The sequence below is a fragment of the Chanodichthys erythropterus genome, chromosome 8 (genome assembly GCF_024489055.1).
Source record: "Chanodichthys erythropterus isolate Z2021 chromosome 8, ASM2448905v1, whole genome shotgun sequence".
NCBI classification, from domain to species: Eukaryota; Metazoa; Chordata; class Actinopteri; order Cypriniformes; family Xenocyprididae; genus Chanodichthys; species Chanodichthys erythropterus.
Genome location: NC_090228.1, coordinates 30,422,512 through 30,449,510, shown reverse-complemented (window position 1 = coordinate 30,449,510; position 26,999 = coordinate 30,422,512). Strand labels below are relative to the sequence as shown.

The 26,999-nt window shown below is 45.2% G+C and overlaps 1 protein-coding gene across 1 annotated transcript; it reads right to left on the bottom strand.

Moving 5' to 3' along the window:
• Positions 1–10,916: 10,916 nt before the first annotated feature.
• On the bottom strand, positions 10,917–16,065 carry LOC137024749 (gastrula zinc finger protein XlCGF57.1-like). The gene is made up of 2 exons (XM_067392609.1): positions 15,983–16,065; positions 10,917–13,109 (listed from the first exon to the last, which is right to left on the bottom strand). Exons 1-2 carry the CDS (start codon positions 16,063–16,065, stop codon positions 11,981–11,983), a joined length of 1,212 nt encoding a protein of 403 aa, XP_067248710.1. The 3' UTR covers positions 10,917–11,980.
• Between the last annotated feature and the right edge of the window lie 10,934 nt (positions 16,066–26,999).

Sequence of the window (26,999 nt, the reverse complement as noted above, 5' to 3'; positions counted from 1 at the left end):
CAACAAAAAAGGGAGAGAGAAATCAGGGGAATGAAGTAACGGCCCGCCACATAAAGCAGCCTTCACCTGGGTAAAGGCCTGCTGGCACAGCTCCGTCCACTGGACCGTATCTGGTGCATCCTTTTTAGTCAGATCAGTCAACGGGCTGGTGAAGGTCCGAATAATTAGGAACAAACCTTCTGTAATATCCCGCCAGCCCGAGGAACGGTCTTACCTCCTTTTTGGTCTTGGGACGCGGACAGGTTGCAACCGCTGCTGTCTTATCAATTTGGGGACGCGCCTGTCCATATCCCAAGTAGAAGCCCAGATACCTTACTTCCACGCGCCCAATTGCGCACTTCTTCGGGTTGGCCGTGAGCCCAGCTCCTCTCAGCGATCTCAGTACAGCCCTCAAATGCTGCATATGCCGCTGCCAATCATTACTAAAAATAATAATGTCATCCAGATAGGCAGCCGCATACGCAGCATGGGGCCGTAACACTTTATCCATGAGTCGCTGAAAGGTAGCCGGTGCCCCGAACAGCCCGAACGGAAGGGTCACGAATTGGTGTAAACCAAACGGCGTCGTGAAAGCGGTCTTTTCTTTGGATAACGGAGACAAGGGGATCTGCCAATACCCTTTAGTTAAGTCCAGTGTCGAATAAAAGCGAGCTGTACCAAGCCGGTCAAGCAATTCGTCCACACGCGGCATTGGATACGCGTCGAACTTCGACACTGCATTCACCTTGCGATAATCCACGCAGAACCGCACTGAGCCGTCCGTTTTGGGAACCAAAACTATCGGGCTCGCCCAATTACTGCTGGATTCCTATATTACCCCCATGTCCAGCATTGCCTCTAATTCTGCCTGAACCACTTTTTTCTTGTGTTCAGGTAACCTATACGGCCGGCTGCGAATCACCACGCCCGGCTCAGTCTCGATGTGGTGCTGAATGAGGTCCGTACGGCCCGGTAAGGGAGAGAACACGTCGGCAAACTCAGCCTGTAATTTAGAAACATCAGTGAGCTGTGAGGGCGAAAGGTGATCTCCCCCTGGGGCCAGAGCGAGGGATTGTTTTTTTACATTCGCCTCTGGCCCAAGATCATCCTCTCCGCTAATCACCGTCGCCAGCATCACTGATTCCGCCTCACTCCACTTTTTCAGGAGGTTGAGGTGATAAATCTGACGTGCCCCTCTCCTATCGGACCGTATTACCTCATAATCGAGATCATCAACTCGCCGTGTGACCTCAAATGGTCCTTGCCACTTCGCCAGTAATTTTGAGCTTGACGTGGGAAGTAATACGAGCACTTTCTCTCCCGGTGCAAATTTACGTAAATTCGTTCCCCTGTCATACAACCGGCACTGTCTGTCCTGGGCTTGTAACAAATTCTCCATAGATAGCCGCCCCAAAGTGTGGAGTTTTGTTCTCAAGTCCAGCACATACTGAATTTCATTTTTCGATTGAGACGGTCCGTCCTCCCAAGATTCTCTTAGGACATCCAGGACCCCGCGGGGGTGGCGCCCAAAGAGAAGCTCAAAGGGGGAAAACCCCGTGGAGGCTTGCGGGACCTCTCGCACAGCGAACAACAGGGGTTCCAACCATTTATCCCAATTTTTGGCGTCTTCTTGAACGAACTTACGAATCATGGATTTAAGCGTGCGATTAAAACGTTCGACCAAACCCGTCCGTTTGTGAGTGAAAGACGCTGGTTCGAATCGATTTAATGCCCAACAATTCGTACAGTTCGCGTAACGTACGTGACATAAACGCCGTGCCTTGGTCAGTGAGGATTTCTTTCGGAATCCCCACCCGGGAGATTAAACCGAAGAGGGCGTCCGCAACACTCTTAGCGGAAATGTTGCGGAGAGCCACTGCTTCTGGATATCGGGTTGCATAGTCCACAATGACTAGAGCAAACCGATGTCCTCTCGCTGATCGCTCTAATGGCCCGATGAGGTCCATACCAATTCGTTCGAAGGGGACCTGCATTAATGGAAGGGGGCGCAAAGGCGCTTTTGGAGTGGCCGGCGGATTTACCAGCTGACATTCACGACAAGACGCACACCACCTGCGCACGTTCTCGTGAATGCCCGGCCAAAAGAATCGGGTCATGAGTCGATTTAGTGTCGCTGTTTGTCCTAAGTGTCCAGCCATTGGGTTAGAGTGAGCCGCATGGAAAAGCATTTCCCTGCGGCTCTTTGGTACTAACAACTGGGTTGCATCTTGTTTTGATTGAGCGTCTTGGGTCACTCGATACAACCTATCTTTAATAATCGCAAAATAGGGGTATGTCAGTGGTCGTCCAGGCTGGAGAGACTGACCGTCGATCATGCTGACCCTCTCAAACGCATTTTTCAGCGTGTCATCGTGAGACTGCTCCAGGGGAAAATCATCACGGTCCGAGAGAATCAGTCTCCCGATTCCGCTAGGTTCCCCTGAAGCAGTCACCACTGGTCCCTGATCAGTCTCCCCCGCCTGCACTCGCACTTCCTTCCCCCGCGAACATCTCTTCCAAGAGGCACCCGAACATAAATGTCCCAATAATTTATTAAACGCGGGCCAATTTGTTCCCAAAATTATCGGGTGTTGGAGGTGCGGATTAACTGCCACCTCTACACTATGCTTTTGACCCCTAAATAGAATCCTGACCGACACCAACGGATAACTCGCGATATCCCCGTGCACACACCGTACCCTAACCATGCGGCCTGTATCCAATGCCCCGGATGAAATAAGGCTTTGATTCACCGAGGTTTGGTTACAACCCGAGCCTGATATGTACCCCCCTTGATACTCACTGGTATCTGGTACTGACCAGCTTGACCGGGGGCAACCTGCAGGTCGTCCGGGACCCGGATCAATGTCCCCACCTCCATCATTGGACACCGGTCTATAAAGTGATCCGGGTCCCCGCAACGCCAGCAGGCCAGCCCAGACCTGCCCGCCGCTCCAGTGGCGGAGAACGGGCCGGATGATTGGCGTGGAGAGAGGGGAGAAGCAGGCGCGGGGTCCGGTCCAGACCCGCCCCCCTGGGCGGGGCTCTCGGAGCCACGAACGGCCGGAAATCCGTTCCACCCCGCCCCCGGGGTGGAACACGAGGCGGGCCGGGCGGACGGGACCTAGGAACAGGGACAGGTCGAGAGAGAGAGAGAGAAGGGGGAGAGGGGGAGAGAGAGACAGATGGTAGGGGCTCGCCGACCCCTGGGCACGCCACCAAGTGGTCCTCCGCCAGTTGGATGGCCGAATCCAGCGACGTGGGCCGGTGGCACTGGACCCACTCGGCGGTCTTCCTCGGGAGCCGAGTGGTGAACTGCTCCAGCACCACACGATCGATGATCTGCTCCACGCCACCTCCGTTGGCCATCAGCCATTTGTGGCACGAGTCCCGGAGCTGTTGGGCCAACACGAAGGGCCGGCCCGCTTCCCCCAGCTCCAAAGACCGAAATCGCTGACGATGCTGTTCGGGGGAGCGGCCGACCCGCTGCAGGATGGCCCTCTTCAGGTCGTCGAAGACCAGGAGGTTCTGGATGGGCAGCTGCTGGGCTGCCACCTGCGACTCGCCCGACAGCAGGGGGACGAGCCGCATGGGCCACTGGTCCCGGGGCCAACCGGACACTTCAGCTGACTTCTCAAACAAGTCGAGGAAGGCCTCCGGGTCATCGTGCGGGCCCATCTTCTGGAGTGGCAGCTGGAAGGGGGCAGCAGCTGCCTCGGTGGTTCCCACAGGAACCTCCCGGTCTATCCAACTCCGGAACCTCTCGCGGTCCTCCTGCTGGCCCTGGATGATGGCTTCGAAGCGGCGCTCCTGGTCGTTGCGAAGATCCACCAGGGCCCGATGTTGTTCTTGGTGAAGGACCGCAAGGGATGCGATGATGTCCGCAAACGGCTTTCCAGCGGCGGGGGCTGCCTGCATGGCGGCGGCTTCCGTCTTTTCCTCCCGGGTTTCGGCACCAGTGTGGTAAGGTTCGTAGTTGTGGGAGGAAAGAGGACAGGGATCGGCTTTAGCTGCTGACAGTCGCTTTATTCTTTCTCAAAGAGAAAATGTCACACAAAGAACACAACAAAACAAAAGCTCGGTGCAACGCACACTTCAATTCTCCACATCCGAAGACGGGCTTCACTCCAATAATCCAGACGGCACACACGACTGTCAGCAGGCTCTCTCTCTCCTCCACTCCTGCTTCTCCTGGCATTTTATCCTGTCTCCACGCCAATTACTGGAACGAGAAACAGGTGTTCGTAATTTGCATCCAACCCGTTCAATCACCGCGCCTCCCCTGACGCTCCCTCTTGTTGCAGAACCCGCTAAACCACGCCCCCCTCGCCACACATCTCGACTGATAGGGTCCAGATGATCAGAAAAATGAAGTCCCCTCGAACTGTACAGCAGCTTCAAAGTTTTCTGGGGTTAGTGAACTATTGTAGATCCTGGATACCTGATTGTGCCATACATGATAGGCATTTGCGAAACCTGATTGACCACAAAGCTCCCCCAAGTACTTTTTTAAACTGGACTGATGAGGCAGAGCTACATTTTACTGCCTTGAAACAAGCCATCACTACGGCACCCGCGTTGGGCCTTCCAGACTATTCTCGAGATTTTCACTTGCATGTCCGCGAAGCGGAAGGGGTGGCTCTTGGTGTCCTGTTGCAACAGCATGGTTCCACGTATAGACCATTAGCATACCTATCTAAGAAATTAGATAATATAGCATCAGGTATGCCAGCATGTCTTCGTGCTGTAGCTGCGGCTGCTCTGGTTGTACAGATGGCAGAAAGAATGTGGATTCTGTTAAATATTTAGGTGTTGTTCTGGATAGTACATTGTCATTTAAAAAGCATATTTCAAAAATCGTTAAAACCGTTAAATTTTGTTTAGCTCAGTTCAGATTTACTCGTCATCAAATGAGTACGGATGCAGCCAAGCTTTTTATGCATTCTATGATTTTTTCCCATTTTACTTACTGTATAACAATTTGGCCTAAATCAAACATCACAGCTTTACAACCACTTCAAAGTTTGTACAAGCAGGCACTCAAAATATTAGATCAGAAACCGATATCCTATCATTATTGTAATATTGTTAAGAAATATAAATTATTAACACTTGATCATTTTATTTTCCTGGCTAATGTCAGTTTAGTGTATAAGATTCTACATGACCTGGCACCACCACCTCTTAAAGTGTTTGTGAAGTCATGTGATGAGGGCTTTCGGTCCACCAGAGCCTCCACCAGAGGAGACTGGTATATCAATTTTAGATCAACCAAATTTGGACAGAGCTGCTTCTCAGTAAAAGCTGCAGGAATGTGGAACTCTTTACCTGTAACTGTCAGACAGTGCAATACCATTAGCGCAGACGTGTGGAAGAATCTCTGATGGATCAAATGTAATGTATCTGGACTGTGTGGATTTGATCTGGGGATGGGGCTTTGTCAATGTTGGATGTGTTGTTTGTCTGTTTTTTTTTTATTGTTTATTTGTATATATATGTGTGTGTGTATATGTATATATATATATGTATATATGTGTATATGTATGTATATATATATATATATATATATATATATATATATATATATATATATATATATATAATATATAATATGTATAGGGTATTATGTGATAGGCTGTTTAAATGCACTATGAACCTGCTGTTACTTTGCTTCTGCCCAGGGACAACAGATGAAAATTAGCTTGTAGCTATCTCTGGTCTGTACAATATATGTATTGTGCAATGTCCCTGTTAAATAAATAAATAAATAAATAAATGGTTTTATCGCATCCGCTGATCCTTTATACCTCTCATCAGGTAGGAGCTATTTTACATAATATGCAAACACAGCATATGACAGCGCAACGACGCTCAGGCTATGAGGCAATCCTGCTGGCTACCAAAAACCTCACTATTAAGCCAACAACATCCATCAACCCTGCGCTATTAGGCGTTCTAGGTATGGCTGAAATGGTAGATAATGTGACAGATCATGATTGTATCATTGAATTGACTTCCTCATGTTCTTCCAGGGCCGATCTTTTGGATACGCCCCTGGATGGGGGGGAGAATATTTACATTGATGGGTCATGTTCAAAACCCTCTGATGGCGTCTACCTTTGTGGCTATGCTGTGGTGTCAGACACTGGAGAGGTAATAGAGGCTTTCGCCTTGGATTATAATTCGGCCCAAGGTGCTGAATTAGTAGCATTAATTCGAGCATGTGAACTGATGGCAGGAAAACGTGTAACTATTTACACTGATTCAAAGTATGCATGGGGGGTGGTACATCATGTTTTTGCTAAAACATGGGAAGCTAGAGACTTTAAAACAGCAGATGGCAAACCCATAGCTCACTCTAACCTAATAGGACAATTGACTAAGGCAGTACAGTTACCCTCCGAAGTGGCCATAGTAAAGGTTAAAGGTCACATGGTGGGGAATGACGAACAAGCGGTGGGAAACCGAAACGCAGACGAAGCCGCCAAGGAAGCGGCAAAGGCCCAAATCAAATCAACATTTGTTGTGGGTAATCAGAGTCAGGTAACTATGGCTACGCATATAACTAATATACCTGACATTGACATTAAGATCTTGCAGAGTCAACCAACACAGGCTGACTTGGAGCATTGGGGAAAACACGGATGTGTCCCAGATAAAGATGGGATCTTGAGAGATGAAAAGGGAAGAATAGCGCTTCCAAAGTTAGGATTAATAATCCTCATCAGGCACTACCATGGCCTGTCACATACAAGCTGTGCAAAAGTAGTACAAGTAATCAATCAATTGTATTGTATTGCAGATGTACACAAAATGATGTACACAAAGTGTTAGATGCATGTCTTACATGCGCAAAAGTAAATCAGCACAGACCAGTTAAACATGATGCACTGCCGCATCCGCAAGCACCATTTCAGAATGTGCAAATTGACTTTACGCACATGCCGCCAATAGGTAATCTAAAATATCTTTTGGTAATTGTGGACCGATTTTCAAAGTGGCCAGAAGCATTTCCATGCGCAAAAGAAGATGCTAAAACTGTGGTAAAGATTCTAACCAAAGAAATAATTCCTCGATTCGGTATACCTACCACTATCGAAAGTGATAATGGGACGCCATTTACATCAAAGGTAACGCAGCTCTTGGCCAAGGCATTATCAATTGCCTGGCACTTTCATTTCCCCTTTCACCCACAATCTTCCTCAAACGTCGAACGTCTTAATCAAACGATAAAAAGGCGGCTCACGAAAGCCTGCATAGATACCGGAAAGAAATGGCTAGATTTGCTACCCATGGTATTGACAGAGATAAGAATGACTCCATCTTCCACTACTAAATTATCGCCGTTTGAAATACTAATGGGTAGGCCTTTCCCGACCCCATGGGTCAAAGGCCGCGCAGGCATTACTTCCCTAGGTGATCTGGAGGTGATACAGGAGGACTACGTAACTTCCCTCATCGAGAAGCTGAATTCTATATGTGCTGATGTTTCTCTGTGTCTTCCTCTTCCCTCAGAAAAGCCTACTCACCCTTTTGTTCCAGGAGAGAGTGTGCAGATCAAAAGCTTGAAACCGACGAAGGTGGGAGAGCCGAGGTATCTTGGACCTGCAACGGTGATCGCTGTAACAAGGACAGGAGTTCTGACAGACTACCAACCACAGTGGATACACGCATCGAGAATAAAGCACTGTCCTCCAGGAGAACAGGCAAGCTCCAATTTAGAATAGAATCTCAAAAGGGGATTCACCTTACTGTCTAACAGGGAGGAGCAAAACACTGGTTAAGCTGAGGAAGGAACTACCTCTAATAGTGAGGTGGGGGTTAGCCAAAGCTGGAAGATAGATGGCCCATTGAGCCAAACAGTGTTAACTCCTTACACACCCCTGTATGCACTAAGGGCCAAATTTTATTAATGGATATACTACCTCTAGAGGGGTTTACACAGTGTTCAGTTGCAGAAGCTGTTGCAGCATTCAACGAAAACATTGTTCACTTAGCTAAGCGTTCTCTAGAGGAAGAACCTAGATTGGAAGAGATAATTCTTGAGAGACCATTTCCAAACAGAACTGTGCTATACCTGTTCACATTAAAATACGGAACATTCGAAGTGTATAAACAAGAAGCAAATTAATGTCTTTATTGGACCTGTTGCATGAGTGGACAATAGTGCAAAGAGAAACGTGGGTTGAAATAGCATCCGAAACATTATCTAATTTTGAGTTACCCATTGAAAACGTCATCCTTGGTAGAATTACAATATATGCATGTCCACCAATTAATGCAAGAGATACGTGGTACTTATTACAGGACAGATTACGAGCAAGACCTCCAAATACTGCTCTAGTACATATAATCAAACCAAAAGAAGCGCATCAGGAAGGAAAATTGATTGTGTATAAGATAGACAAAGTTTGGAAATCATTAATTGAAGCCCATTTTAAATTCTTATGTCTGGAAGAGTAGAATCAGTGCAGAGGCCTTGGCATCCATTTAGATGGCAAGGTATGTGTGGGCTAAGAGGAACAACATGTATCCTCATGACAATAACAGCAATAATTGTGTCAGTGATTTTTTTTGAAGGGAGTAGAGAAAATCAAACACAGTGACACAATTCCTCATAAAAGAGAATTAGGGTCAAGAAATCTACCATATACCAACCCACTTTTAGTAACTTTAAGACAAGGAAGGGATGAAAGCTTTGTGTGTGACCCTATTTCTGCTTATCTGGGGACGATGGGTCTTAACTCAAAACCAATACGAAACCTGTATGGTAGCGGTTTATACCTTTGTACTGGGTCATGTAGTTGGTCAGAGATAAAAGCGTATGTTGGACCAGATGAGTGGGGAATTAAAGGACGATTTAAAGCAAGTGCAAAATTAGTGGACCAGATAGGAGTAGTCTGGACAGATGGAAAAAAAAGGCGCTCATTAGTACTGAATATTACAATACCTAACGTACAGCCTTCTGATGCAGGAACATATTACTGTGGATGGGCTAGAACAGGTAAAGATGGTTACCAGGAAGTCCGGATTAAAGTAATTCAACAGGAAGCAGACATGACAATTAAGGACGTGATAACAGGGCTATCCCCAACTTCTAATGATTTATCACCGGACATGTCAGCAAAAGACATAGAGTTCATTATGAATTCAGATTTGAGTGATGCTATTAAGGAAGTTAGGGCAGCTAAAGCTAGATGTGAAGGAAATTACGCATGTGCATTAGCGCTTTTACAACGAGGTGCTTTAAAGAATGAGATAGATGGAGAATGTTGGATTTGTATGCAACTACATTCAGCGTGGAAAACGTACCCAATACCTTCAGAAATAGTACATCTTGAGAAAAATAAATGTGACATGCCACAACAAATGTCTATTATAGTACAGATGACGGATAATCTACGAGTTAATAAAACTGTAACATCTTCTCTCAAAGACTATAACTGCTCATATACAGGTCTTCCATTTAAGGGACCAGCTTTTCATGTGCAATCACATCACGCAGATTTGTGTATTTGTTCGAATAAAGGCAAGCATTATGTAGGAATGTCAGATTGTAGGAATACCATAACAGTAAATCAAACGGCTATGAATAAAAATAACTGTAGCATTAAGTATCATAATCAAACTATGGAAAGTTTTGAATGCCCATTCTCATCCCTCGATAGTGCCCCAGGAATGATTTGGACCTGTGGAGGAATGGCGTACTATCATTTAGATGAGGGAAATTGGCATGGATGCTGTTATCCAGCATTGCTTTCTACAGGAACTACAGTGTTGACCAGAGAGAATATTGATACCGATAGCAAAATGACACCACATCGAAAGAAACGAAATGTAAATAATATGCCTGATCGATACAAGGGATACAAGATCTCTAGTCCATGGACAACTCCATGGGAAAATGTAGGATGGTCTTTAGCAGGTTTCTTTACTGGAGTAGGGACCACAATTGCTTTAAACAAGATCAATGGCTTAGCATGGCAGGTTTTATCACTGGAGAATGATACCGCCCACGCATTAGGAATAATTTCAGATGAATTGAAGAAAATGAGAGAAGCAGTCATCCAGAACAGACTAGTTTTAGATATGCTCACATCGGAAAGGGGAGGAGTGTGCCGTATGTTGGATGTGTCTTGTTGTTTTTACATTCCAGATAATTCAGACAACATCACGAACATAATCAATCACATGAGGGAATCCATCCCAGAGCCAAAGAGAGATGAATCTTGGTTTGGCTGGCTCGATAGCCTTTGGGGTGGATGGGGAACCTGGATTTTCAACACAGTGATACCTATTGTTGTCCTCATGTTGATCTTACTGCTGATAGCACCATGCTTGCTTCGATGTATCAGTAATTTCATTATGCGTTCCATTACAACTATTACATCAAGAGATACATACCAAGTAATGCTAAATATTCAACATACCCAGACATCTTCTCGTCCAACTGTTGTTCAGCCAAACGAACGTGAGTTCGATAATGATACTGATGACAGTGACTGTGATTATGCCCGTGTTTATGAGTTATAATGTTTAATCAGAAATGATTGTTTATGAGTTACAATGTTTAATCAGAAATTATTGTTTATGAGTTACAATGTTTAATCAGAAGTGATTGTTTATGAGTTACAATGTTTAATCAGAAGTGATTGTTTATGAGTTACAATGTTTAATCAGAAGTGATTGTTTATGAGTTACAATGTTTAATCAGAAGTGATTGTTTATGAGTTATAATCTTTAATCTGAAGATAGAATTTAATCCTTAAAGATTATCTAATTAACTTTTAAGTGACCAATCAGATTTTTAATTAGTTTGATATATACTTGAACTAACACCAAAAAAAAAAGGATATGTGTGTGTATGTCTACAATAATCAAGTTTTGTGCACAATGATGTTTTAATGGTAAGACATTCTGTCTTAAAGTGGCCATTGTGAGATTCCAAAAACATCCTGTGCCCTTTTCATCATGTGATCTTTCTCTGTACACCTTAAAGAGATGCAGGCCTCACGTCATAGTAATGAGTGACCTTATATTCCTTTTATGTACTTCAGTCACTGAACTGCTAGTTTCACTTCTTATATTCTAATTATATAATGCAACTCTGGACAATAAAGTGTGTGCCAATGATTGAACTGCACTCTTTGTGTCTGTCTCATTTTTGGCATCCAGGTACCTGCTTTTCTGCGCTGAATTGCTCAACCTAAAACATTTTCTCTAAATACTTGATCTTCAAATTATTTTATCTGACAGAAGCCATATGTGAACACGGTCCAGAAGCGCTGTCGTGTCCTGTGGGCCAAGACTCATTTAAAGTTTCAAAGTTTCAAAGTGGAAAAGTGTTCTATGGTCAGACGAGTCCAAATTTGACATTCTTGTTGGAAATCACAGACGCCGTGTCTTCCTGGATAAAGAGGAGGAAGACCTTCCAGTATGTTATCAGCATTCAGTTCAAAAGCCAGCATCTCTGATGGTATGGGGGTGCATAAGTGCATACAGCATGGGCAGCTTGCATGTTTTGGAAGGCACTATGAATGCTGAAAGGTATATAAATGTTTTAGAGCAGCATATGCTCCCCTCCAGACGACGTCTATTTCAGGGAAGGCCTTGTGTATTTCAGCAGGACAATGCAAAACCGCATACTGCACCTATTACAACAGCATGGCTTGGTCGTAGAAGAGTATGGGTGCTGTATTGGCCGGCCTGCAATCCAGATCTTTCAAAATCCAGATCTTACAAAACTGCTTAGTATTTGAAACAATAGGAAAGCAAACAGACAGGTGCAACAGGCATTCGTATATATACATGCCAAAGGAAAAGAAAAAGTATCAAGGCAAACTATAAAGAGATGAAGGATGCAAATAGAAGTGGCCATGTCAGAGTGTCACCTGTTCAGACGATTATCTGATAAAGACATGACATGGCTAAATACATAACAAAGGCTTCTGTCCAGTGTGACTTCTCAGGTGTCCGTTTAGAATGAAACTTTTCCCGCATTTCACAAGTGATTTCTCAAGTGGCAATTAAGGGTTTCTTTATGTTTGAAACTCTTTCCACACTGACCACATGTGAAGGGCTTCTCTGTAGTGTGACTGATTATGTGCCTTTTAAGATGTCCTTTTTGAGTGAAACTCTTTCCACACTGTTGGCAAGTGAAAGGCTTCTCTCCAGTGTGAATTCTCATGTGCCTTTTAAGATATTCTTTCTGAGTGAAACTCATTTCACACTGTTGGCAAGTAAAAGGCTTCTCTCTGGTGTGAACTCTCATGTGGACTTTAAGATGTTCTTTTCGAATGAAACTCCTTCCACACTGATCACATGTGAACGCCTTCTCTCCAGTGTGAATTCTTATGTGAACTTTAAGGTTCCCTTTATCACTGAAGCTCTTTTCACACAATTTGCAAGTCAAAGGCTTCTCTCCAGTGTGAATTCTCATATGATCCTCGAGGTTTGCTTTTTTAATAAAGCTCTGTCCACACTGGCAAGTGTAAGGCTTCTCTCCACTGTGAATTATCATGTGTTTTGTAAGGTTTCCTTTTTCACTGAAGCTTTTTCCACACTGTTGGCAGGTGAAAGGTTTCTCTCCAGTGTGAATTCTCATGTGGCCTTTAAGGTGTCCTTTATGAGTGAAACTCCTTCCACACTGTTGGCAGGTGAACGCCTTCTCTCCAGTGTGAATTCTCATATGATCATCGAGGTTTGCTTTTTTAATAAAGCTCTTTCCACACTGTTGGCAGGTGAAGGGCTTCTCTCCAGTGTGAATTCTCATGTGGACTTTAATGTGACCTTTATCAGTGAAGCTCTTTCCACACTGCTGGCAGGTGAAAGGCTTCTCACTAGAGTGAATTTTTATATGCTTGTTAAGGTTTCTTTTTAGAGTGAAACTCTTTCCACACTGATTACATCTGAATGACTTTATTCCACTATGAATTTTCATGTGGACTTTAAGGTGTCGTTTTTCAGTTGTACTCTTTCCAGTCTTTTGAGTGATGTTTTGTGAGGAAATCTTTTCAGTCTGTGAGCAAGAAGATTTTTCTTCAGTTATGAAATCATGATGTTTTCCATACTGATCTTTCTCTTCCATTTCATTTAGTTCTTGACTCTCCACTTTCAGTGCCATCAGATCTAAAAGAGACAAATACAAGTTAACCCCAGTTTACTGGTACCAAACAACAGACATCAAGACATTAACACATTTAAGGGATAAAAACCAAAAACATGAACTTGAACTTGTATGCTAGATCATATACCCACTAAGCTACTGCAAGAGGTGTTATCTGTAATCTCAGAACCTTTTTTCAATATTCGTAACACTTTGCTTTCTTTAGGATGTTCCACTCTTTTTTTTTCTTCATGTTTGGATTCTATGGCCATGTAAACACTGCAGCTTAATTCGGTTGTCAGTTCACCTTTTAGTGTTTACTCGCATTCTGTACACAACCAGTTCAGTAAAATAAGGAAATGACAACCGCATTTACAGAAATTCTATGCAGTGCGTACGGAACTGAACAACCAGTTGTTAATTAAGTTTTTTAACGTGCATCAGAGATGCGTCTCTCTTCTGTTAGTCTCAGCCTCAGACGGACCATTGGCTGAACGTCTGATGGATACGGCACACTTAACTGGATACACTTCAGGATTTACCAAGACATCATCTGGTTGGTTGAATTCTACAGGATGTCCGGGAGACGTGTATGTCGCGTCCTTTAATGGACCGCCTGGAAACAAATGCCGTGATGCCAAACCCTCTCATGGAAGAAGAACGCTGTCATGTTTACAACTGTGACAATGAGTGCTTACCAGGATCAAATAAACACTAGATTTTCAAAAGTATGTGAAGTAACGTTCTTAAACTAATTATTTATTAGATGCACGCCGGTCTGTTATTGTAGGGACATTGGCTTTAAATTTTCACGCCCCTAAACATGATGCTGAACAAAACAAACTGTGATTGATTGAGTTACATGTCAGTCAAATTCAGACTCCTTCGTGTTGCCAGATCTTGCTAGAAAATAATTCAATTTAATAACTCCATAAATCCGATCGCTTTGAGACGAGCTGAAACAACAAGCCCAAAAACGCTTATAACGTGATCATTGCAACCCAGAAAGAGCGCGCTCTTTGTGAAACATGACGCCTCCGTTGACTGAAATAAAGTGTGTTTTGTCACTGTAATATAACTTTGGTCACAATAACGGACACCAAACACACAAGATGCCAGAATGTATAAATATATGCCAAAATATCCTCATAAACAGAGTCGGTTATGTCTTAAGTGAACGTAACAACTGACAAAGCAAACACGTGTAACAGTATATTGGGTCTGTGCCGCTCTTAAAGTGACAGCAGCCTAATAAACCTGCTGCCGTCTCTACAATAACTTAAGTCTGTCAATAACAAAAGACAGAAAATTCACTCGTTCTTGACAGGGTAACTTTTGTAACTATATTTGTGATGTATATTTTATTCATAAAGTGCAGTGTTATTTTACATTTGATTGCAGTTTCTGCACCTAAAAATCTTTTCAATAATATCTTTGTTCAGTTGTATTTATTTGTGCGATTGCCATTTTTTATTTGTTCTTTTTAAATTGCTGAGTGTTTACTCGTCTTAAATGAGGTTAGTTGTTTTTGCTATGGTATTTTTAAACCATTGGCAGAAGTTTTTTTTTACCTTATTGAAACTGATATTTAACTGAATCAGAATCGTTAATTCAAATCATACCCAACCCTAGTTCTGAGTCTGTGATTTGTCTAGTAAGACAATAACAGACAATACAAATTTGTTTCTCTATCCTGACAGAGAATAAGTCAAGTCACATTGATTTAAATAGTTCTTTATACAATAGATATTGCTTCAAAGCAGCTTTAAAGTGCGGAACAAGAAAATGATTCAATGATGCAAACAAAATTCAATACTTGCATTAAAAGCCAATAAAATAAGTTACTCCTCTGGCCAAAGGAACAAACATGGTGTGATCATTATTTCAGGCTGCATCGCAATTCAGATTATGAATTGATATAGAAAAATATTCATCCATTTTGCTCGAAGACCGATTCATCACATCAACATGGAGATCGATCTGGCCATAGGGGTCTGTGCAGAGGACTTTGGTATGATTCGTCAGGCCGCAAATAAATAAATAGTTGAGTACCTTCAGTGTAACGCCATGTTTCCTAATGATATCTCCCAAGGGTAGTATGTACAGGGTGAAAAGCAATGGTCCTAGTACTGAGCCTTGCGGTACTCCATATTGAACCATATACACCATGTTCTGAGTCTCTGGCCTGTTAGGTAGGAGGCAGCAACAACATATACTACGTTCCACATCTCTGATCTGTTCAGAGGAAGCAACAATGGATACGTCTCCAACCTGGAGGAAAGGTTTTTCACCTGACAAGTGTGGGAAGCAGGGTGGGGCAGGGAGCAACAAATTTGTAGATTTTGATGTGAATCCCAGGTACTTTCTTCTCTGGTACACAAAAGGCAGCCTCAGTCACCAATCACTTTTATTACACTTTTTGTCCATATAATTTAAGTGAATGGTGACAAGAACTAATGTTTCGTCTTCCACAGAAGAAAGGAAGTCATAATGATTGGAATGACAAAAGGGTGAGTGAAAAACCTTAGTTTCAAACCTTAGAGACCAGCGTTATCAGGTTTAGTGCTTTATTCTGCAGCTATGAAACATGTTCAAGACTAGTTTGTTTCTTGTTTCTGAATAAAACCGTTTTAATTAGGACACTCTTCAAAAATATCATTAATTTCTGTAGAGCTGGACATGTTAATAAGGATCAAATGAGTTCAGTTTTGAGAATGAAACCAACCTGTTCGTTCTTCAGTTTCTTCTTGTTTCGCTCTGAATACTTCTTCAATCCTCACTTCTTCAATCTCCTCTTTAATAAACTCCTTTATTTGTTTATCAGTTTCTTCTTTTTTCACTCTGAATGTTTCTTCAATCTTCACTTCTTCACTTTCCTTTTTAATAAACTTCATCTTTGTTTGTTCCTCAGTTTCTTCATGTTTCAAACTGAATACTTCTTCAATCTCCATGTTTTCACTCTCCTTTTTTATAAACGCCATAATATATTAGTCACGTGGATCTTAGACGCTTCACAAGGAGTTTCTCTGTTTGGACACTTTGTCCTGTTTTAAAATAACAAAGAAAAATGCATCGAATCTAAATCTCTGAGTGTGTCTCAATCAGATCTAGGTCAGTAGTTCAGTGCACTGGTGAGAGAGTCAGAGTGAGAGTTAATGGACTTAAATGATCTGATTTGACTAAAAACACTCAAAACTAGTATTACAAATTTAAACAAATGTTACAGTAGGTTCATATTCAGAATGTGTATGCTATATTTATTTATTTGTAGATAACATTTAACAGATAACAGTTTGTTTGCAGATGTTTGTTTGTTCTCGTTGTATTTACACAGTTTGACCAGCAGGAGTCGTCTGAGTTTCAGAAGATTCGAGCGCTTCCAAACAGTGAATCATTCTGTGCAGCGATTGATTCAGTTGATTCTTGAGCTTCAAAAGCTCAGTTTCTCTCATCAATTGTCAGATTCATTTTTATGATAAACTGATTCACGATTTAGGGAGCGAAATGAGACGCATATTTTCTTTTACTCGTGCTTTACTCGCACGAAATAGCGTTCATTGATGTTAGATAACGCATTGTAATGTTACATTCAGTATCAGTTATCTTATTTTTTTCATAACTTGTAAAAACTTGTAAAAACTGAACAGTTTGCATTGATTTAAACACTTCAAACCTTTCTTCAGCCGAATCACAACAGATGCAGGAGCGCGGCGCAGCCTTATGACGTCACATCATGCTTCAAAATAAAAGTCCCCTTCAGAAACACATACAAAATTCACATACAAATAATAAAACATATATCAGCGGCCTTCAATGTTAAACTCTTGTTTAAATACATATTTCCAATAATCATCTTTTTGCTCTCCCAATATTAAATCTTACATTGAGGGCATGCCAGTCTGTAAATAACATGAGTAGTTTGACAATTAATAAAATATTTGTTTGTTTGTACATCTAAAAACATTTTAATGATCACAATGGTGGCATTTAACAGGCAATCTGGAACCTCCCTGGCTGGCAGCCTTTGATATGAGGGGATAAGCCTGGGTCATATGATCAGTTATAACACAAATGCACTGGTTGCCATTGTCCGTCAATGCTGATCAGATCCGTCCCCACAAGCTCGAAAGGCTATTTAACTTAGAAACAAAACAATGTATTGCAATTTTAAAGCAACCCCTTAGATTTAACCCTAAACCAGGAACTTTCACGGGTCGGTGGTAAATAGCTATGAACTAATCTGTTGCCTAAGGTTGTAATTTTTAAAAAACAAAAACTTATCATTGGAGGAACAATGTCACTTGTAAAATGCATCTATTTTTTTTTTTTTTTTAAATAATTCTTTTAATTTTTTCGGCAACTGTAATGTATTTTGTCACAAAATAGACTGCTCTTGTTTTCTTCCCTTGTCATAATTTTTGGACGTATCGTAGCTTTATGAATAGTTTCAAACTTGTACCCTCTGTTTTATTTTTCTCAACCCTTATCTTTATCCTCAAAATCTTGTTCTTTGTCTCTACATAATTAATTACTACAATTACAATAATTAGGGGGATAAAAACGTCTAGCATGGAGAATTGTACTTCAGTCAGTGGGTTTTCTAAATATTGATATATGTAGATATATTTATTTATCTTTTGTAATTTCCATGTCCAGGAAGTTAATCTTTTACTTGTTATATTCTAAAAATTCAAGTGTACTACACAGTACATATGTTACAGATCCCTTGTTTCCCTGGACTCCATTTCCCAGAATCCTCCTGTTCTCCTCACCTGCACACACTTCCCTCGTCAGTTCCTCATCATCACGGATCACCTGCACCTGGACTCTATTGTTAGCACTCCTATATATTGCACTCACTCCCTTCACTCCTGGTCCGTTCTCTGTTTATGTTAGCGTATGTTGGATGTACTCTGCCTTTGTGTTCATTAAAGTATTGCATGATTGTGGAAATCCGTATCAGCCTCATCTCTACACCAGCATCCGTAACAGAAGAACGGACCAAAAAACGTTGGATTTCCACAGGAAAAAAAAAAAGATGGAGACTTTCCCCAGCTCCCTGGATCCAGCTCCTCCATCGCCTCTCACCCTAACAGCCAGCGAACGCCTTATCGGGCTCCTGCAGGTAGGACGTTCGCTGGAGAGGTATGTGGAGGAGTTCGTTGAGCTTGCTTACTTGACTAACTGGCCCGACGCTCAGTTGATCTCCTTGTTTTTGGATGGATTGGATGACGACACTATCCGTTTTGATGAACCTGTTTTTTGTTTCTCCTTAAGCGATACTATCAATTTAATTTTGTGGTTGAATGGCTCCAAATTCTTAGTAGAAGAGGTTCAGGATCAGTGTTGTCGTCCAGTCCATCCAGAAACACGGTTGGCCGGGCCAGTCAGTCAACCTCCGGCTTCCTCCGCACACCTTTCCAGCGAACTCCCTGCCTGCCCCAGGCTGGACCCATATTCCGCTACTGGGCCCAGTAAGCGGAGGAGGAGGAAGAAAGCGGCCCCAGTGTCTCCAGAGCCCGCTCCAGTGTCTCCAGAGCCCGCTCCAGTGTCTCCAGAGCCCGCTCCAGTGTCTCCAGAGCCCGCTCCAGTGTCTCCAGAGCCCGCTCCAGTGTCTCCAGAGCCCGCTCCAGTGTCTCCAGAGCCCGCTCCAGTGTCTCCAGAGCCCGCTCCAGTGTCTCCAGAGCCCGCTCCAGTGTCTCCAGAGCCCGCTCCAGTGTCTCCAGAGCCAGCTCCAGTATCTCCAGAGCCAGCTCCAGTCCCCACAGAGCCAGCTCCAGTGCCTGTGGGGATTTTAATTGTATTTGAGGGGATGAAATGGCCCTCAACCCCAGTCTCCGCCGAGCCAAGTTCCCCAGTCTCCGCCGAGCCAAGTTCCCCAGTCTCCGCCGAGCCAAGTTCCCCAGTCTCCGCCGAGCCAAGTTCCCCAGTCTCCGCCGAGCCAAGTTCCCCAGTCTCCGCCGAGCCAAGTTCCCCAGTCTCCTCCGAGCCAAGTTCCCCAGTCTCCTCCGAGCCAAGTTCCCCAGTCTCCTCCGAGCCAAGTTCCCCAGTCTCCTCCGAGCCAAGTTCCCCAGTCTCCTCCGAGCCAAGTTCTCCAGTCTCCTCCGAGCAAGCAGCATCGCCAGTCTCCGCCTCCGAGCAAGCAGCATCGCCAGTCTCCGCCTCCGAGCAAGCAGCATCGCCAGTCTCCGCCTCCGAGCAAGCAGCATCGCCAGTCTCCGCCTCCGAGCAAGCAGCATCGCCAGTCTCCGCCTCCGAGCAAGCAGCATCGCCAGTCTCCGCCTCCGAGCAAGCAGCATCGCCAGTCTCCGCCTCCGAGCAAGCAGCATCGCCAGTCTCCGCCTCCGAGCAAGCAGCATCGCCAGTCTCCGCCTCCGAGCAAGCAGCATCGCCAGTCTCCGCCTCCGAGCAAGCAGCATCGCCAGTCTCCGCCTCCGAGCAAGCAGCATCGCCAGTCTCCGCCTCCGAGCAAGCAGCATCGCCAGTCTCCGCCTCCGAGCAAGCAGCATCGCCAGTCTCCGCCTCCGAGCAAGCAGCATCGCCAGTCTCCGCCTCCGAGCAAGCAGCATCGCCAGTCTCCGCCTCCGAGCAAGCAGCATCGCCAGTCTCCGCCTCCGAGCAAGCAGCATCGCCAGTCTCCGCCTCCGAGCAAGCAGCATCGCCAGTCTCCGCCTCCGAGCAAGCAGCATCGCCAGTCTCCGCCTCCGAGCAAGCAGCATCGCCAGTCTCCGCCTCCGAGCAAGCAGCATCGCCAGTCTCCGCCTCCGAGCAAGCAGCATCGCCAGTCTCCGCCTCCGAGCAAGCAGCATCGCCAGTCTCCGCCTCCGAGCAAGCAGCATCGCCAGTCTCCGCCTCCGAGCAAGCAGCATCGCCAGTCTCCGCCTCCGAGCAAGCAGCATCGCCAGTCTCCGCCTCCGAGCAAGCAGCATCGCCAGTCTCCGCCTCCGAGCAAGCAGCATCGCCAGTCTCCGCCTCCGAGCAAGCAGCATCGCCAGTCTCCGCCTCCGAGCAAGCAGCATCGCCAGTCTCCGCCTCCGAGCAAGCAGCATCGCCAGTCTCCGCCTCCGAGCAAGCAGCATCGCCAGTCTCCGCCTCCGAGCAAGCAGCATCGCCAGTCTCCGCCTCCGAGCAAGCAGCATCGCCAGTCTCCGCCTCCGAGCAAGCAGCATCGCCAGTCTCCGCCTCCGAGCAAGCAGCATCGCCAGTCTCAGCCGCCTCCGAGCAAGCAGCATCGCCAGTCTCAGCCGCCTCCGAGCAAGCAGCATCGCCAGTCTCAGCCGCCTCCGAGCAAGCAGCATCGCCAGTCTCAGCCGCCTCCGAGCAAGCAGCATCGCCAGTCTCAGCCGCCTCCGAGCAAGCAGCATCGCCAGTCTCAGCCGCCGCCGAGACCTCAGCTCCAGCCGCCGCCGCCGAGACCTCAGCTCCAGCCGCCGCCGCCGAGCCCTCAGCTCCAGCCGCCGCCGCCGAGCCCTCAGCTCCAGCCGCCGCCGCCGAGACCTCAGCTCCAGCCGCCGCCGCCGAGCCCTCAGCTCCAGCCGCCGCCGCCGAGCCCTCAGCTCCAGCCGCCGCCGAGCCCTCAGCTCCAGCCGCCGCCGAGCCAGCCCCTATTATGAACTTTGTGGTTGAAACAACATACAGCCCTAAGACTGTTTACCCTCCCTGCCTCCCTCTCCCACCTCCATCCATTTGTGTTTGTACTGAACCTCCACCTCAAGCCCCCTCGCCCAGATCTCCACCTCGGACCTCTGGGCGATTACCTACACCCTGGCTCCAACCTCCCTCTGCTCCACCGTTGCCCATCAGTCCTCCAGCCTCACAATTCTCCATCCTGCCCCCGTTCACACCTTGGTCCCTCGTCAGCCTGCCCTCCCCTCTGGACTGCACTCCTCCGTCTCCGCTCCGTCCCTCCATCCCTCGTTTCCAGATGGCTTCCTCACTCCCCCTGGTGTTCACTTTGTTGTCTGTCGTCTGTGTTCAACTGCGGCCTTCTGGAGCCCCGGCTGCGCTTCGGTCGGCGGAGCCATGGATTCCGCCATCTCCCGCCGGTCCTTCTGCGCCGACTGGGCTTGACGGCGTGAGGACGTCAGCTCCTGACCCGCCATGGCGGCCCGCTGCACCTGACCCGCCATGTCTGCCCGCTGCATGTCTGCCCGCTGCACCTGACCCGCCATGGCTGCCCGCTGCACCTGACCCGCCATGGCTGCCCGCTGCACCTGACCCGCCATGGCTGCCCACGGCTCCTGACCCGCCAGGGTCACCTTCGGCCCCTGACCCTCCATGGCCGCCTTCGGCTCCTGATCCACCATGGCTGCCCACGGCTCCTGACCCGCCATGGTTTTTGGACCTGCCCTGGAGACCTCCACTCCAGTCTACTCCTCCCCCTGCTCCGGTTTGAGGTCTCCAGGGCGCCCGCCCCCCTCCCGGTTGTTACATCTACGGCGCGAGGACGCGCCTACCGGGAGGGGGAGGTACTGTTACAGATCCCTTGTTTCCCTGGACTCCATTTCCCAGAATCCTCCTGTTCTCCTCACCTGCACACACTTCCCTCGTCAGTTCCTCATCATCACGGATCACCTGCACCTGGACTCTATTGTTAGCACTCCTATATATTGCACTCACTCCCTTCACTCCTGGTCCGTTCTCTGTTTATGTTAGCGTATGTTGGATGTACTCTGCCTTTGTGTTCATTAAAGTATTGCATGATTGTGGAAATCCGTATCAGCCTCATCTCTACACCAGCATCCGTAACAACATAGAGTACACAGTAGAAAGAAAATTACATTTAGCAGCCACTCACAAACACTTAAACAGCTTTCTGGTTTGTACACATCAAGGTAATAAAGGCAAGAATTCCCAATATACATTCTCTGCATAACAAAATGCTTCTTTTACTGCTTCCCAATAAGTTCTCTAGGACAGTAAAACCTGTCGTAGAGACCCCAGCACTGCACATTTTGTATGTCTCTCATGGGCAGTGATGGGAATAACGGCGTTATAAATAAATGGCGTTACTAACGCCGTTACTTTTTTCAGTAACAAGTAATCAAACGAATTACTTTTTCTCCCGTTACAACGCCATTACCGTTACTGGCAAAATAAATGCCGCGTTACTGAAGCGGTTTTCATCTGAGTAGGCTCTCTCTCAGCCATAGGACCTGCAAAGTTATTTCTCTGGTGTGTTTCTCTTGGGGTTAGTCATACACAGATATAATTTTAAACTGATAATAACAATGCTTTGTGTGTGTCTGTGAGCATGAAAATATGTGAAATAAGTTTTTCTAGTGGACTAGTAGTTATTCATTTAAGCCATTAATTGACTATTACTATTTGTGAGAAGTAATTAGTAACTATAACTAATTACTTTTTTAAAGTAACGTGCCCAAAACTGCTCATGGGACACATTTAGGTCTTGCAGTCTCCACTAATAAGCACACATTTCATGGTTTCAGACTTCACTGTTTGTTGAATGTTTGAAGGCAGACTCTTCGGTGGCTGGTAGATTCAGATTCTCTCATAAGGCAAAATGTCGGCAGATTTCTCAGGAGTCAGGAAACCACCTTGAAATACTTCAAAACTGCATTTTTTTTTTCTTTTTAAAGATTTGTTTACTCTTAAACTTTTTTTTTCTTTTTCATTTTAAAAAACCACAAATATCTGCCTATAGGGTAAGAAAAAGGCCAAAAGAGTTAAGACACATCGTGCTGTTTTAATTTGACTTTTGTACATTTAGTATAGTTTTATAACCCATGGGTACAGTGTTAATTTTGACAGCAAATTTTGATTTAGTTTTAGCCATAGTCTTTTGACTAAAATGCCATTTTAGTCATATTTTAGTCATCTGTATTGTTTTAATTTGTCTAGTTTTAGTCGACTAAATATCCTAAGATTTTAGTCACTGTACTGTACAATCTACTTTAACTAAATCCACAGTAGATTTAATTTAAAGACAACAACCGTCCATACCGGCGTGATGAATACGATCCTCAACTGGAAGGAACTGAAATAAATACTTTGAATGTTGCGATCCTATCGGACTTATGATAGCAACCTGAATCATAATAAAGCACTGTTTGCCAGAGGAGAACTGGCCCCCGACTAAGCCTGGTTTCTCTCAAGTTTTTTTTTTTCACCATTTTAACACCTATTTGCCACCTGATGTCACCTGTTGGAGTTTGAGTTCCTTGCCGTTGTCGCCTTTGGCTTGCTTAGTTGGGGACACTTGACATTTGATATTCAACAGTGCTTTGACCTGCCTGCATTGACACTATTCTTTAAGAGCTGCTGTGCAGCCAAAATAATGTACCGGTTATCACTGTAAAGCTGCTTTGACACAATCTGCATTATAAAAAGCGCTATATAAATAAAGGTGACTTGACTTGACTTGACGATATTTTGTGATGCATCAGTTAAGCATTTCTCTAACAACACACAGATCCAATACACTGATACACATCTGATATTCTACTGGCTGTTTTCATTCACTTACGACATAACCAACTGTTTCTTTACTCACCAAAATGGACATTTTAACATAATTGTGTTTTTTTTGACAATGTAAGCGCAAAAAGACAGAGAGCTCAATTCACTACTTGAGATGCATACATGTATATTGTAATGAAGATTTTTTTATGGTTTTAGTTTAGTTAACTATAAGTTTGAGTAACTACAGTGGTATGCGAAAGTTTGGGAACCCCTTGCAGAATCTATGAAAATGTGAATAATTTTAACAAAATAAGAGGGATCATACAAAATGCATGTTATTTTTTATTTAGTACTGTCCTGAGTAAGATATTTTACATAAAAGATGTTCATAAGTGCATGTTATCACTTCGAGAAAACCAATAAAAAGTAATAATGATAAAATAAATAAATAAAATGGTTTCCGCAGATCTCGGGATTCCAATCGCCCAGGATAAAACCATAGGTCCAGCCACATCCATAAAATTTGGACATTAACTTGGATACAGTTAAAGGTGAAATATGTAAGAATTTTGCAGTAAAATATCCAAATCCACTAGACCAGTGTTATTGTAACGTGCTGCTTGCACAGGAACACACAACGAAGACTTTACTTAGTAATCCAACGGGAGATAATACAGGAACAGGTATACACACAACACAACACATGGAACATACATGACCGGACACTGTGGTGAGGATGATGACTGCTTATGAAGGGAGTGCTGGTGAGTGGTAATGATGGTGATGGTCTTCAAGTGCGGGTGATTGATGATCGCGTGCAGGTGATGAACAGGAGGGGATGCTGGGAAACGTAGTGGCAGTGCTGGTAACTGTGACAGTACATCCCCCTCCGGTGAGACACGACCTCACACAGTAATGGAACATCTAAAGGAGAGGGCCAGAGGGGGTTCTGGAGGTGGACGGAGTGGGGAGATGGAGGATGATGCTGGAGGTGGCTCAGGAGGAGGACGGTAGAGCTGGAGGATGAGCCAGGTGGTGGCCCAGTCCCCAGCCAGGATGGTGGACGATGAAGGCGCTGGAGGGAGGAACCCCTGGCACAGATGGAGGGCTGATGGAGTGGATCGATGCCGTCAACCCAGACGACTGCGACAGAGCCACAGCGACGACCCCCCGAGATGGATGCAGGGATACGGAGGGCTGAGGTGTAGCTGGAGCGATCGAGGATGGAGGCGGAGCCTTAGGGAGGGAGGAGCTAGCAGGAGCTGTAGGGGTGGAGGGCCAGAGAGCAACGGACTGCCTGCAAGTCTGTGTCGCAGGTGACGTGATGTCCGAACCGGGTGAAGCCGACAGTCCGAGGAAGCTCCACGAAGCCAAAAGCTCGAAGGTCCCAGCAGACCTCAAGGGAGGAAGGACCATAGGTAGAGGAGTCAGGGCAACGGATCGAGGTAGAGTGACACGGACAGTAGCTGGAGGCAGAGCCTCGGGATCATCACGCCCAGATAAAGGTGACTTACAGTAGGCCCGCGATGTAACCACGTCACAGAGAGGAGACAACGATGGTACAGCGGGACTGATGGGGGACAGCTCGGGCAGGACAGCCGACGTGGCTGGGGTCTAGGGAGAAGACTGGGATGACGAGCTGACCAAAACATTTAGGAGAGGAGGTGGGAGAGGGAGGCTGGGTGAGACCAGTGAGTCCAGTATAGAATGGTTAGGCAGATAAAGGGTTGAGGTGATGTTGGGGTTCTGAGGCTCACTCTCAGTGACAGGCGGGTGGGCAGGGCTTCTGACCAGCCCAAAGACTCCAACATCTACTCCCTCGGCACAGGATAGGACTGCCGACTCGGACCTCTCCTCAGATGGATACCCCTCAGGCTCCGGAGTGATATCATGCTCGGTCACTCCTTCTCGCATGGGCTGTGGCATCACAGCGGAGTCTGCTTCATACATTAATAATCACATCCATGAACATGATTTCTTCCTGAGTCCTATCCCGATTGTTTCCACCAGCTGTGATGTGAAGACCACACGTCCCAAGATTCTGCGCTCAAACTTGGCGTCATCAAGCTATGCTTTTGTTTTGAATAGGCCTCTAGCGACCTCTGGCGGACAGAAAATATTACATATTGCACCTTTAATTGCACAAGGAAAAACAATTGGATGTTTTTAGTTACGTGCACCTTCCTACACGGTCCAAGCTGTTTTAAATGCAAAGTGCTTTTATTGAATGGCCACTTAAACTTGACGATGCGCATGATCCAACAAGGCCGCCCTTTCATCTCACATCTCCTATCTCTTGTGTCTTGGATTCACGCACTAGAAGACGAGCGTCGGACCGCAGCAGCAGCCTTTCCTCAAGATAACACTTCCTTCTCCTGCTGCCTCTAACCTTTCCCCTACCAGTGGCCTACAGCTCCTTCAGCATCTGCTAACAGTGCAGGCCCGATCATCAGTCTCAGACCCTCTTTTTTGTCCTTGGCCTACAGCTCCAATCCCGGACCCTAGCATGAGGTTGTCTCCACTGGCCCATTTTCCACCCCAGCATTCTTCTTTCTTTTCCCTCCCAGTAACAAACCAAGCCCCAGGGGCTGACCCAAGCATGAGGGTGCCTTCACAAACAACTTTGGCCCCGAAGCTTCCCCACCTTGCTCTCTTCCCCAGGTTCTTTCCCTCTTCTCTGCAACACCGATGCCCATCCCACTGAACGCCATTACTTGCTTAATATTGAACTCGATATTGATTAAACTTGCTCATTTTGTGGTCTTGTTGAAGAAACAGCTGCCTATATATTTGTATAATTGTATTTGTATGATTGTAGTATAAGCAACAACAAAAAAAGCTTTATCCTAAAGATATTTTTATTGTATTACGAAAAACCCAAAATCATTATCTCTGAACACTTTTCCTGTGGCATACTCTGTTTTAATGTTTTAACTACAGTAAGGATTGCTTGGCACATGATAATTACACTTTAAATTGTGTTCTAAATAGTAGAACTCAAAATATTTTTGCGCGAATAATGATCAATGATGCGCAGTATAAACCCCCGTTGTCTTTATTTCTCATTTGATATTCCAATTTAACAAGGCGCATACTGACATTTCACCTCAAGAGTTCATTTTTTTTTTTAAATCTACAAAGAGGTACAAAAAAATACTTTTCTTATGAATAATACTTACCTCTTAGTGGTTATTCCCTTATTGCTTTTTTTTCCTCCAGATAGTCACACATAGGTCTAAAAATTCATTTAAATTTTTTTATATCTGTCATTTTATAAGTGTGTGTGCGCTTCAGAATTAGAACTGGTGTCATAGGTTACACACTGTTTAAATATAGACAGATATATATTTATTCAATATAAATATTTTGTGCACAGTTTTGTTTATTGGATCACAAAAAAAAACTGCTTTACAGACATGCATATTTTTCACACGTCACTCAAACACAGAACCAGGAAACAGGTACAGTTCAGTTCAGTTCAGAGAAAGTGAAA

Excerpts from the sequence above, each read along its gene's own strand:
- LOC137024749 (XM_067392609.1), bottom strand. The coding sequence starts at position 16,065 with ATGGCGTTTATAAAAAAGGAGAGTGAAAACATGGAGATTGAAGAAGTA. Across the intron at positions 13,110-15,982 it reads GAAGAAACTGAGGAACAAAC|AGATCTGATGGCACTGAAAG; the intron begins AAAGATGAAGTT and ends TTTGTCTCTTTT.